Below are 13,994 nucleotides of genomic sequence, written 5' to 3'. Positions count from 1 at the left end.
AATTAAATTTCAAAATAAAGGAAAAGTTGAATTATAGGATATTTGAAATTACCTTTAAAGAAAAGGAACCTACAGGTGCATATTATGAGAAAAATCACTACCTAATTTTTACGCAGTCTTTTGAAAATCAGCGAGGTCCAGCTGGATGTGTGCAAAGTTGCCTCTTAATCTGAATTTAGTCCCAAATCTTCATCTGAAGTTCCACGTTTTGAGATTTTGCATTTTTGTTTCCCTATTCTCTATAAACATTGGGATTAAGAGATAATTATTAAAACCATTTTTTGGTAAACTACCTGATTGTTCAAAAGTTACAAATAGTAATAGTTTCTGTGTCTTTATGCTTCTCACTGAAAAGATCACCTTCGAAGACTTAACAGTGCTTTGGCTACTGGGTTAATTAATCTTTGTTGTTCTGAAGATAGAATGCTTATTGTGAAACTGTAATAGATTTTGTTATAAAACTAAATTATAGTTATTATCGTTAACTTAGTAGATTTTAAAAGTAAAATACCTATACTTATTTTGAATATTCTTTATGTGATAGTTTTAGGAATTATAATGTGTTTTTCTTCTAATAAGCAGACCCGATTGTTGAAAAGAAAAGCCGTTTTTGTTTTATAAAGGTGCTTCCCTTGATGATAGGGCACAACGCAAATCACTTTAACATTGGTTAATTGGTTTTTTAAAAATCAAAGATTAATATTCATTTTACTTGATTAGGTGAATTATATGCAACACTGAAATTTTACACTCTATGTATACGCAAGTTACTGCAGGATTCAAGTAGATAAGTGTAAGTAGAGTGTTTTAGTGGGTCGTGGTTCCCATGCAAATAGAGTTTTTAATTTCTTTCTCTTGTTTTCCATAGGGTTGGTCTTGCTGTAAGAGAAGAACAACTGATTTTTCTGATTTCTTAAGCATTGTAGTAAGTACTAATTTTTTTTTCTAGATTATCTTCCTAAAAACACATGTTACAGAAAGCTTCAGATTTGAGGAGTCTGATTTCTGATACAGATTGATTGGTGTCTTCATCAACTTGCAGATAACACCTTTTAAAAAGCAGCTCATCTCCCTTCCACAGCTTGTAAAATAAAGAATCTGTTTTGGAAGTTAACGTTTTAAGATATTAGTTACCTGCTTATCATTTTAGATTTGTTCTTTCTGTTATGTTGAAAGAACATCAAGAAGGATAAAGTGGTAAGCAACAATTTAAAGCCTTTTCAGTTAGGAATGATAAAGTTTTATCTAAGATACTGTTGAAATATTTTATATATCACTTTTATATAAAACCATTTTATATACCACTAAGAAAACTAAAGCTACTAACAAACTGATAATGCTATTGATTGTATTATTTGAGAGGTGTTAAAGAGTATATATAATTCAGTAGAATGTAGTAGAAAAGTAACTAACATTTGTTGAAGGTTATCACCTGCCAAATGTGCCAGGCATTATATTATTTAACCCTTTCAGAAAATATCTTACCCAAGATTACCTCCATTTTACAAATGAGGAAATGGAGGTTTAAAAAGATTGTCATGCTTAAGGTCATGTAACTAATAAGTATGTTGAGAACTAGGTCTCAAATTGAGACCTTTTTGAGTAACAGATTTTTATGTGAAACTATTTTTTACAGTTCTTTGTGAGATTCTCCAGAATTCCTCTGTAAACAAGAAGTTTATGCTATATTTTTAATCGAATAAGTAGATGTTTATGAAGTGTAATTCAAAAACTTTTTTAAAAAGCATTCAGAGATTGAGCAAATATAGCACATTTGGAATTCTATTTTTAATTTCTTAAAATCAATGTAATGAAACTGGAGAAAACATGAAGTGTAGAATCCATAAAGAATCGAAAAGATAGTGTTTCTATCATGAAATGTAAAATATATAGCTCTTAATGAATATCTTTCATTAACAGGGCTGTACAAAAGGTAGACATAATAGTGAGAAGCCACCTGAGCCAGTCAAACCTGAAGTCAAGACTACTGAGAAGAAGGAACTATCTGAATTAAAACCTAAATTTCAGGAACACATCATTCAAGCCCCTAAGCCAGTAGAAGCAATAAAAAGACCAAGGTATACTTTATATAGTTACATATTTTTGTCATACTTCAATAGTAGCACTTGTGCATGGTACTTTCCATTATGATTTAGCATGATACCATTTGTAGCTACCATGTAGGCCACCAAGCTTTGAACCATTTGGTTTCTCCCTTAAATCTGCCTTAAATTTTTATATCTCTTCAACTTGAGAGCATGTACACAATACAACCACATAACAGATTTGCATATTGTATTGTCATAATTACAGGGACATGTATCATCAGGGTGGGGAAGTCACACATTTTTCTTGTGCATCTTTTTCACTGTGGCATGGTAAAATTCTTTGACGCAGTTTTCCGTGTCATGGAATCTGTTTGAAGTAGAAAATAATGCAGAGGCCTAATCATCCATCTTTACTTTCAGATCCCTGAAAACTACTGTTAATCTCATTACTACTGGTCAATTTTTAATGCATTTGATTTAGGTGACATATTTGTGAAAGTCTTAAAAAAACTTTTGCTCATTGTGCAATAGAATTGTACAGATTCTTCATACTCGCCTTCTGATAACCAGACTCTGTATTCCCACGCATGTATATTGAGTACCTTTGTTGAACCAGGTCTTCTTCATGCTACACTTGAGTACTAAATTGTTTTAGAAGAAAACTTCAGAACTTAAAAAAAAATGAATTTTTTTTTGGCTGCAAGTAGGCATCTATTGCAATTTTTATTCATGCTATGAACTCAGGATTTTCCCTTTATTCTCCATTGATCCTACTTAAATAAATTTATAGAGTATTGAATAATATAGAACCAAGACAAGAACCCTAAGAAACTTTAGGTGCTTATTTGTTCATTACACTCTGAGTACAGATTATTGCTAAGTAAACTACTCAGGATGATTTTATTCTCTCTCCATCTTCATAGTTAGAAGAAACCATTGAATGCCTTGTTGGCCAATTTAGCAGTTAGAAAAATAATTGGGAAAAGACAAAACTTCCGTCATGGCTCATTGTTAATCTCTTTAGTAATATAATAGAGTCTATACTGTAATAGTATGAGTTAATTTTTTCTTTAAATGTTGAGCCATTATTTTACTAAAGGGCAGTAAGAGGCAGGCACTGTGGCTCAAGCTCATAATCCAGCACTTTGAGAAGCCCAGGAGGGAGGTTCCTTTGAGCCCAGGAGTTTGAGACCAATCTGAACCAGATCCTATCTCTCCAAGAAAAAAAAAAATTAGCGGGGTTTAGTGGTGTGCTCATGTAGTTGCAGCTACTCAGGCTGAGGCAGGAGGATCTTGAGATTGACTCTTTAAAAAAGGAAAAGAAAAAAGGCAATGAGGTGAGAAAAATTAAATATTTTATCCTAAATTCATTTAGTGGTATTACACAAATTATGAGGATGTAGGTTTTTACATACTTTTTTTTTTTTTTTTAAGAGGAACAGTCCCTCTCTTACCCAGGCTGTAATGCAGTGGCATTATAGCTCACTGCAGCCTTGAACTCCTGGGCTCAAGCCATCCTCCTGCCTACCCCTCCCTGGAACTATAGGTGTATGCTACTATTACTATATTCACACTGTTAGGAAGAAACACTCAAGACTAAGTGACTTATAAAGAAAAAGAGGTTTAATGGCCTCACAGTTCCATATGGCTGAGGAGGCCTCACAATCATGGCAGAAGGCAGACGGAGTAATAAAGCAACGTTTTACATGGTGGCAGGCAAGAAAAAACCATCAGATCTTCTGAGACGTATTCGCTATCATGAGAACAGCGTGTGAAAAATGCATCCCCATGATTCAGTTACCTCCCACCAGCTCCCTCACACACCTTGTGGGGATTACGGGAGCTAGAATTTGAGATGAGATTTGGGTGGGGGCACAGGGAAACCGTATCAGTGACTAATATTTTCTATTTTTTGCTAGACAGGGTTCTTTGTTGCCCAGGCTTCAAACAGTCCTCTTGTCTCAACCTCCCAAAAGTGTTGGGATTACGGGCATAAGTGACCATGCCTTGCCTATGTACTTTTAAAATGCCTCTTTCGTCAGATTTTTCATTGTGGATATAGAAAAAATAGCCTGCAATTTTTGTTTTTGTTGCTGTGTTTATTAATATTATTACTACTTATTTATTGAATGTACTTAAATAAATTGTGTATACAACACTTAGCCATTATGAAATATTAGATGTTTTTTTAACCCTACTGAAATTGCCTTGCAATACGATTATATCTGAATTTACAGATCCATATGCCAGTGTCCACATAAATTATCCCCACTGGTAGAAGTGAGTATGGATTCACTTAGAACTTACTTATATTTCATGTTCATTATGTGCTCAGCATTTGCTTGGGCATGGGATGTAAAAGTACATTATGGTCCCTTCCTCAGCATTACTCATCTTGAAAAAGTTGAATTCCTAGTCTTTATTCCCTTCTCGTTAGTGCAACTGATTAATAATTAAATATGCTGACAATAGCGTGATTATTTGAGACTTGCTATTCTAATATAAGGAGCTTTTCTGTTAAGACAGAATGTAGATACGTTGTAACAATTATTTATAAAACACCTTCTTTTAACTTTTTAATGGGAATCATTTGATTCCCAAAGCATTTGGTTTCTCAAAACACTTTTAAGGTTTTTAATTTGGAGTACAAAGAAATATTTTGGTATATAAATAATGGTAATAAGGTTTCAAAATTCTCCAGCCCAGATGAACCAATGACAAATTTGGAATTAAAAATATCTGCCTCCCTAAAACAAGCACTTGATAAACTTAAACTGTCATCAGGGAATGAAGAAGATAAAAAAGGTAAGATTTTATTTTGTTTTATTGTAATTATTTTATGGTGCAGTTAAGCAGTTATCCAAAAGAGAGAACAGTAGTTTACTGCATATAAATAGTTTGGAAAAGTAGCAAATTGTAGTTAAGAAACTTTTTTTCTTCTAAATGTCAGATATGAAAAACTACAAATACGCCTAATATTTTAATTCCATGTCTTTATTCAAAATGAGAACCTATATTAAATTTTTTTTCTTTTATGGTTCTTTTTTTTTTTTTTTTTTTTTTTTTGAGACAGTCTCACTCTGCCGCCCAGGCTGGAGTGCAGTGACCAGATCTCAGCTCACTGCAAGCTCCGCCTCCCGGGTTTACGCCATTCTCCTGCCTCATCCTCCCGAGTAGCTGGGACTACAGGCGCCCGCCACCTCGCCCGGCTACTTTTTTGTATTTTTTAGTAGAGACGGGGTTTCACTGTGTTAGCCAGGATGGTCTCCATCTCCTGACCTCGTGATCCGCCCGTCTCGGCCTCTCAGGCCTCTCAGGTTCATTATTTTTTTAAGAATCAGCTAAATTTCTTTGATATTTTAAAATGTTTTCTTGTACATTATACAAAATGTATTCACTATTCTCTGACTTTATACCTGGTACCATGGGAGGAAAACACCCTTTCATGATTTATTTTACAAAGTTAAAATATTGGATATAACATTTTGTTATGGAAAAAGTTGTTTCCTGCATTGTCGAAGACACCAGGTCCTCAAAAGAAAATAAGAAGAAGAAATGTGTCATATATCATTTTGGGGATATAAGCAAAACCTAGTCAGTCATTTTTTAAAAAGTGTTGTTTTCTGGGAAAACCTACTTTTTAAGAATGATGCCACAGTGAAGTTCTATTTTAACTTTTAAACTTGATTTTTTTTTCTTTGTTTCAGAAGAAGACAATGATGAAATTAAGATTGGGACCTCATGTAAGAATGGAGGGTGTTCAAAGGTATGTATTACAAGATTCGTGATGTGTTATGAAGTAAAATTTTAATTTTGAGAAAAGTGCAGTTCACTGACTCAATTCAAACATTTGGATGCATGTTATATATTGGACATTATGCTGGGGACTAGGGCTACAATCATGGATAAGAGACTGAGTAGCATCATGTCCAGTAGAATAATGAAAATAAGTAATTCCAATTTACTTAACATTTACTGAGCACTTATTATGTGCCAGACATTTTATGGGCTGGAGACATAGTATCAAATAAAGCAAACATTTCTGTTCTTACGGAGCTGATATTCTAGAATGGGGAGAAGAGCAACAAATAGTTAGGTAGATATTACAAAATCAGGATGATAAGAAAACATACTAACGAGTGCTTAGCCCTTCTTGAGATAGTAACACTAAATCAGAAATCTTCATATTGTACTGGATGGATTATGTCAACCTGGGTGAAGTGTTTTGGATGCAGTAGCATGAGCAGAGGCTTTAGAACTTGGCTATTCAAGGAATAACAAGGTCTGTAGAACTTGGGCAAGGATAGCAGGTGGGAGAGAGAGACAAAATTATGGTGGTTCTTTTGAGCCAGGATGAGGTATTTGGGCTTTATTCTAAGTATTATGAGAAGCTATTACTTGCTTTACGGAAGGGTTTTAAAAAGATTCTGTGACTGGTGAATGGTAAATATGTAATGAGGGAGCAGGAGTGGAACTGGAAGAAGAGAAACCAGCTAGGATGCTATTATGGAAGACCAGATAATGTGATTGGAGAGTAGTTTGTTGAGAAGTGATTAAATGTGGGATGCAGTCGAACATACCAGTAAGGCCTTTTCCTACCTCTTGCTACTTCATATAAAACTTGCATATCCTCCAGTATTTCTTCTCCCTTTCCTTTTTTCTCCATTGCTTTTATGACTTTATATTATTTTGCACACTTATTTTGCTTCTGATCTATATCATCTAACCCCCCTGCTGAGTAAAAGTTGTGAGGATAGGGATTTTTGTTGTTCTTGTATCTTCAATGCTTAGAACAGTGCATGTAGAATGAAAGATAGAATATAAAGTACAGGTGGTTCCCAACTTACCATGGTGTAATTTAAGGTTTTTTTGACTTAACAATGGTATTATCAGGCTATAACCACGTTGTAAGCAAAGGAGCATCTGCCTGTATTAGCAGGATTTGCTAATGGATTTGATGTGAAGGGAATTCAAGCATCTGGGTGATTGGTGACACCATTGACCAACAAGGTGAAAATGGGGTGGGGGCAGGTTTGTACTTTTTCCTCATGTTAAATTTTAGATCATTTAAGGAATGGAGATATAATTGTATTTACATGTGTATGAGGTAGAAGTAGTAGATAAAAGAGAATTAATTACTGGAGTGGGGAAGGCAATGCAAATGGTAGGGTAATAGAGGAAGATCAAGGAGAAGGTATCAGATGCGTTTTGAAAAGTGAATGACAGGAAAAACAGAGAAAGGGTATTTCAAGCATAAGTAATAGCAGAAGTATAGAGAAAATGATGTAATGGTACAAATTTGCTGCTGTGGAGTTGAGATTAATAGAGATAAGTAGACCTGGCCAGATCCTAAAAGGGTTTAGTGGTGCAGGGAAGTTAGATCGTACGTTAGATTGTGGAGGCCATTGAAATTGAAGAAATTTTTAGTCTTTTTCATTGAAACATAGCATTGAAGTTTGTTAAAGGATATACCAATATAAATTTATAGCTGAAGGGATTTTCACAAAGTTAGACACACCAGCAGTGTAGAGCACTCCTTATGTGTTTTCTCATTCATTATCTCCCTCAAATGTTTTTCTGTCAATCAACATAGGTTTTTTTCTGTTTCAGAGTTTAATGTAAAAATAACCATAGAATATGTACTCGTGTTTGTCTTCTTCTGTGTAATAATGCTTGTTTTATTTATCTTTGTTGCATGTAGTTACGGTTTTGTCTTTGTATTTCTTTAAAGTATGTCATTATTTGAATGTGCCACAAATAATTTCTACTTTATTTGTCCTTTAATTTAAAAAAATTTTTTAATAATGCTATTATGAACATTCTTTTTGAGATGGAGTTTCGCTCTTGTCACCCACCCTGGAGTGCAATGGTAGGATCTCGGCTCACTGCAACCTCCACCTCCCAGGTTCAAGCAATTCTTCTGCTTCAGCCTCCTGAGTAGCTAGCTGGGTTTACAGGCACCCCCCACCACGCCTGACTAATTTTTGTATTTTTACTAGAGACAAGGTTTCACCATGTTGGCCAGGCTGGTCTCAAACTCCTGAACCTCAGGTGATCCACCCACCTTGGCCTCCCAAAGTGCTGGGATTACAGGCGTGAAGCCACCGCACCCACCATATTATGAACATTCTTGTGCATGATTTTTATGACACATATACACATTTCCATTTCTAGTATTTTGGATTTTTAAAAAAATTTTGGTGTATGTGCATTATACTTATCAATTAGTTCAGCATCCCTAATCTGAAATGCTCCATGAGTATTTTCTTTAATTGTCATGTTGGCTCTCAAAAAGTTAACAGATTTTGGATTAGGTATGCCCATCTGTATATCTCTAGCATTAACAGATACTTCCACATAGTTTTCCAAAGTGGTTGTATTTCTACCAGCAGTATGTGAGGCTGATTCAAGTTGTCCTACAGTTTGTTAACATTTTGTTGTACCATTTTTTTTTGTATTTTAACCATTCTAGTGTGTGTAGTGTTTTCATCATGGTTTTGATTTGTACTTCCTTCATCATGACTGCTTTTATGTATGTTTATTAGCCATTTGTATATCCTCTTGTGAAGTGTGCAGAATCTTTTACTTGTCTCTCTAATGTCTCTTTCCTACCAATTTGTAGGAATTCTTTATGTATTTTATCTGTGACTCTTGTCAGAAATTCTGTGCTTTTTCACTGTCTTAATGATGACTTTGATAAACACAGGCTTTTTAATTTTAACAAAATCCAATTTGTCCATCATTTTCTTTATGACTAGTGCTTTCTATGTTCTATTTAAGAAACCATTGCTTACTTCAGGGCTGTGAGTGTTTTCTCATATGGAGGCACATTTAGATATGTAAATGACCTAGAACTGATTAACGTATAAGGTGTGACATGGATGTAAAGAACTTTAAACAAGAGGGTGATAGTAATTTGATAATTAGTAGAAAATAGAAATCAAAGACTGAGAAATAGTAGAAACTTGTTAGTATAGTCTGCTTAAAGTCTGCAAGCTTATGAGGAAGATCAACAAATTGATATATTCAAGTCAAATTGATGAGATTTCATTATAGACTACCTATGGGTGGAGGGAGAGGAGATGCTGAAAAGGAACTAATGGATTTTGCTTTGACAAACTGAGTCTGTATGGTGCCATCAAATAATATGGGGAAAAGAATAGAATGTGGGGGCAGTAACATTAAGTTTAGTAGATGCTAACATACCAAGTTTTGTGTTCTTGTGAAATAAGGAGATATACACATCTAGTACTGTACTTTGGATTTATAAAAGATAAACACAGAATTTTCTGTTTGTAGGTAGTGCTATAAATAGAAAATATACTACTGGCTACATCCATGTTTTATTAACATAATTTTTTGTGAATTCATCTGTAGAGCCTCCATCTACAGCAGCAATGGGGCCCGGATCTTCCAGACAAACCCTGGATATATATATAGGTCTGCAGCTCATTTTACCCTTTATAGGGATAAGAAATCACCATCACTCTAGAACTTCCAGAATTGCTTATTAGATTTCTCATATTATTTGATAATACCTACATGGAGTTTACTATACACATAAGTCATGCCATAACTGTATTTCTATTGAGAGTATTAATCCCTTGGTTTCAACATTGTTTTCTAAATTAGTACTAAGTAAGTACTTGAATATGATTGGATGGGATCTCATACTTAAAAGGCTGAAAGTATCTTAATATGACTTTCTCACAGGGACCTAAAACTTAACCAAGTCCAAAAGGGAATCATTTTTCATTTTTTAACAGAATGGCGTGGGATGGATTTATGAATTTTCTAGGTAATTGTCATTTAAGTATTTTGCAAAGTTCATAGAGGTCAACAGTACTGCAATATGTATGATATGTAACTGTGAGATGCACAGCTAATTTTTTTCCTCTTTGTTTCATTTTTAGACATATCGGGGTCTAGAGAGTCTAGAAGAAGTCTGTGTATATCATTCTGGAGTACCTATTTTCCATGAAGGGTAACTTATGCATGACTTACTAAAATACTTTATGGTAGAGTTTAAAAAGTTAAACCTTTCTGTCTTTAAACATTGTTTGCCATGCAGTGTTATTAGGCATTTTACTTACATTGTCATTAACATCTTCACAATAGCCTACACAAACACAGGGGTTTGTATGTTGTATGTTTATACATGAGAAAACAGAAACAAGGTTACAGTTCTTAAGTGGTCATTATGATATAAACCACCTGTTTCTCTTTATATCCTGTATTTAAAAATGATGCTGTTTATTTGGGGTAAATGTTTTGTTTGAAGGACCGTCCTACACACTGCAGGGCATTTAGAAATTTGGGCCCTGGGGCACTAAGACACCATTATCCCAAGAAGACGCATACTTTTCCACGTCCTGCAGTTGAGAGCCTCTCTTCTATATTATGCTCTAGTTTACAGAAATGCAGCACTATGTAAACATCTTCCACTGTTTCCACATTCTTCAGGACTTGAAACCTGAAGTTTTGCCATGATATTTGACTTCCTGTTTTTGATTTATCTCAAGTAAACAATAAGTAGGTTTCACCTACTTTGGGATTTGTTGTATAATCATTCATTTTTAATTTGTTTATATTGGTTTATTGAAATAGATTATAAATCTTTGGTCATACAAGTTTTTGGTAGCTTCACAAGAAAAAATGGAGTGTCAGCCGTCAGTGAAAAATGGATTTGGAATAGGTGATGATTTTAAGTGACTTTATTCAGGAAGACTAAGTGTTTCAGGTATCATTTCTGTAAGTGTCTACTCAGGAACGCCAAGATTACTATAATAAATGGCAACCTGGTTTTAAAATACAGTCTTCCTGATATACTGTCCATTCATTTTTAGCTGTTTAGTAACTTAGATACTTGTAAAATACTGGAGTTGTATACTTAACTGACTTCTTAAAAATCAGATTTATCCCTAAAATACTTCTGGATTTAATTGGTTGTGAGATTTTATTTCTGAAGTTTTTCTGTGATAATTTAAAGGATGAAATACTGGAGCTGTTGTAGAAGAAAAACTTCTGATTTTAATACATTCTTAGCCCAAGAGGGCTGTACAAAAGGGAGACACATGTGGACTAAAAAAGATGCTGTAAGTAACATAACTCTTCCAAAAATAGCACACTGGGTTTATATTCATCTGAGTCATTTTTTAAAGATTTTAAATTATTCTGTCTTTAGATTTTTTTTTAAAAGTATTCTTTTTTCACCATAGAGCTTTGATATGACTACAAAATAAAATGAATATGAGTGAGGCTGCCAGTGCACTGCCTTTTGAGCAAAATAGCCATCGTCTGTTTTGATGCAAGCTTGTGGGGTTTTGTGAAATATTTAAGCCTGACAAAATTGAAGCATTTTTGTCTTTTTTAATTAATAAAATCAGCTCCATGGCCTCTTCCTGCTTTTTGTTTTTTAAAAATTACTTTTCTATGAATTTGGTGATGTTAAAACATTTAGACCTGATTATTCTTTTGGCCACTTAAAACTTCAATCATTTACAGATGCACAAATTCTCCATCTAGTGGCCAGAGAGGAGGATTACAGTCTTGCTTCAGTGGAATTCTGAATGCCTCTGCTTGCTAATGGGATATTTATCAAAAATGGGGGAAAAAAGCATCATTTCCTACTTCCCTGGAGACCTTTTTAAAAAGACTTCGGGGCTATGCAAATAATTTCCCAAAACCCCATTAAGTTGTAAGAGGATGAGCAACTTATTGCTCAGTAAGTTTTTGTCTTTTAGCTATAAATGTATTTTATAATGTATTAAATTTTCAAATTAATTTAGAGATTTCTATATTTGAGTATTCTGTAGTTGCTGCCCCTCCCTGCCCTTTTGTTTTCTTGAGTCAGAGTCTCACTCTGTTCCTCAGGCTGGAGTGCAGTGCAGGCTCACTGCAATCTCTGCCTCCCAGGTTCAAGCAGTTCTCCTGCCTCAGCCTCCCCAGTAGCTGGGACTACAGGCACGCACCACCATGCCAGGCTAATTTTTGTATTTTTTATAGAGACGGATTTTCACCATCTTGCCTAGGCTGATCTTGGACTCCTGACCTCGTGATCCACCCACCTTGGCCTAGTCCTAAAGTGCTGAGATTATAGGCATGAGCCACTGCACCCGGCCCTAGTTGCTGCTTTTTAATAACACATGGTTGGATATTATGAAAATACCCTGAAGTTATAAAAGTTCATCTACCACAAAACTATCAGAAATGTTTTTAAGTAAAAAGTGAGGGAATCTGTATTAGTCCAAAAGTTTGAAAATTTAAGTTTGAGAAAGTAAAATACTGTTTTCTCTTATGTTAAGTTTGGAAGTATAATCCTAGATAAAATGATGTAATTTTTCTTGTTTTTTAATGTATGCAAGTTTTAAGTAAGTTAGTAGCTAAGGGCAAAAATGTGAGTGATATATATAATTGAAATTTAGTTAATGTAATTTTATCAAAACGAAAATAGTACCGTTTACAAGAGTAGTGTTTCAGAGTTTCCTGAATTATGTAACTAAATTGTTCTTGTTTATATAACAAATCACCATTTGCCTCTATAAAAAAAAAATACTGGTAGGGCGGTATACTACTGTTATGTAAGGATTATTTTCATAATCAGAAAAATCCAAAAATCATTTGTTCTTTATTAAAATGGGAAGAAAGTAATAACTGGTCAGATTTTTTTTTCCTAGGTTCTGATTTGTAGAAAATAAATAAGGTTTCTAGTGCATGAGGTTAAGGTGTTATCTGATTTATCCCAGTAAACAAATGTCTTTCATTTCAGTCTTCAAAGAATGTTTTGATGACAGTACTTAGTAGGTTACAGAATGTTAAAATTGGATTAAATGAAGTAGGAGTTCTTAAGTTGTCTTTTTAAATGTGCATCAATATTAATGGTCCTAAAAGAGAAAAACAAAGGGAAGGAGTAAGTGTGTTCTCAAATCATAAAATTTATGAAGAATCTTTGTATCATGATATATTTTGTTGTTTAAGCCTCTTGGGAAATTTAGAATTTTTTTGTCCTTAAAGATAAGTGCTTAGTTGTGCATGGTAGTTTTTTTCTCAGTTAGATGGGTCAAATTCCTCTTTTTAAGAAATTATGTGGCACTTTTTTAACTTACAAAGTTTCTCTTATATTACAGGGTAAAAAAGTTGTTCCATGTAGACATGACTGGCATCAGACCGGAGGTGAAGTTACCATTTCAGTATATGCTAAAAATTCACTTCCAGAACTTAGTCGAGTAGAAGCAAATAGCACATTGGTAAGTACGTCTAAAAATTTTGAGTAAAAATTCTTTTCTATACATCCTTCTTTATGTTACTATATTTTGAAGTATTGTTTATATCTCAGCTGATTTGTGGGTAAGATTTTATAATGACTCCCATTAAAAAAAATTAAATCTATGAAACTATTTTAAATGAAGATTTCTGCATAATAGAGTTACTGCTGAACCATTCTGGAGATACTGTAGTAGATTTATCAAGTAATACAGTACTTAGTTATCAGTGTGAAACTTGAAGCCAATTACTCTTTTTTGTCAGCGGCTTTTCTCATATGAAACAATACAGTATTGGCAGTTTCTTAAAATAGTTTAATTCATTTTTGTCAGTCTTATTTTTATAATCAGTGTTTGATACCATAAATCTTCAGTTTGAATTTGATCAATTAACTGTGTATATCTTTTTCAGTTAAATGTGCACATTGTATTTGAAGGAGAGAAGGAATTTGATCAAAATGTGAAATTATGGGGTGTAAGTATTACAAATTTATAATAATTTTTTTCTGATAACTTAAGAGATCATTTGTAGAATAAAAGACAGTGCTGTAGTAAACATTGATGCAAAGTATAGATCCATAACTTAAAAGTGTATCCTACCAAAAAGTTTAAGTCTAGATATAAAAGAAGCCTTTAGAAGCTTGGATTTGAGATTATTGGCATAAGCAAGTCTGATGTTTTCCTC

At 33.9% G+C, this 13,994-nt stretch overlaps 1 protein-coding gene across 1 annotated transcript in view; it reads left to right on the top strand.

Annotated features, from left to right (window-relative positions):
• The window catches only part of CHORDC1 (cysteine and histidine rich domain containing 1), a 152,749-nt gene that overhangs the window by 137,595 nt on the left and 1,160 nt on the right, over positions 1-13,994 (top strand). Inside the window, exons 4-11 of the mRNA XM_050755554.1 lie at positions 869-925; positions 1,921-2,078; positions 4,750-4,853; positions 5,756-5,814; positions 9,962-10,032; positions 11,038-11,143; positions 13,175-13,294; positions 13,722-13,784. Coding sequence (XP_050611511.1) covers positions 869-925; positions 1,921-2,078; positions 4,750-4,853; positions 5,756-5,814; positions 9,962-10,032; positions 11,038-11,143; positions 13,175-13,294; positions 13,722-13,784 — 738 coding nt within the window. The remainder of the gene's footprint in view (positions 1-868; positions 926-1,920; positions 2,079-4,749; positions 4,854-5,755; positions 5,815-9,961; positions 10,033-11,037; positions 11,144-13,174; positions 13,295-13,721; positions 13,785-13,994) is intronic.

Source organism: Macaca thibetana, chromosome 14 (assembly GCF_024542745.1).
Source record: "Macaca thibetana thibetana isolate TM-01 chromosome 14, ASM2454274v1, whole genome shotgun sequence".
Taxonomy (NCBI): domain Eukaryota; kingdom Metazoa; phylum Chordata; class Mammalia; order Primates; family Cercopithecidae; genus Macaca; species Macaca thibetana.
This window is presented reverse-complemented; position numbering and strand designations above follow the sequence as displayed.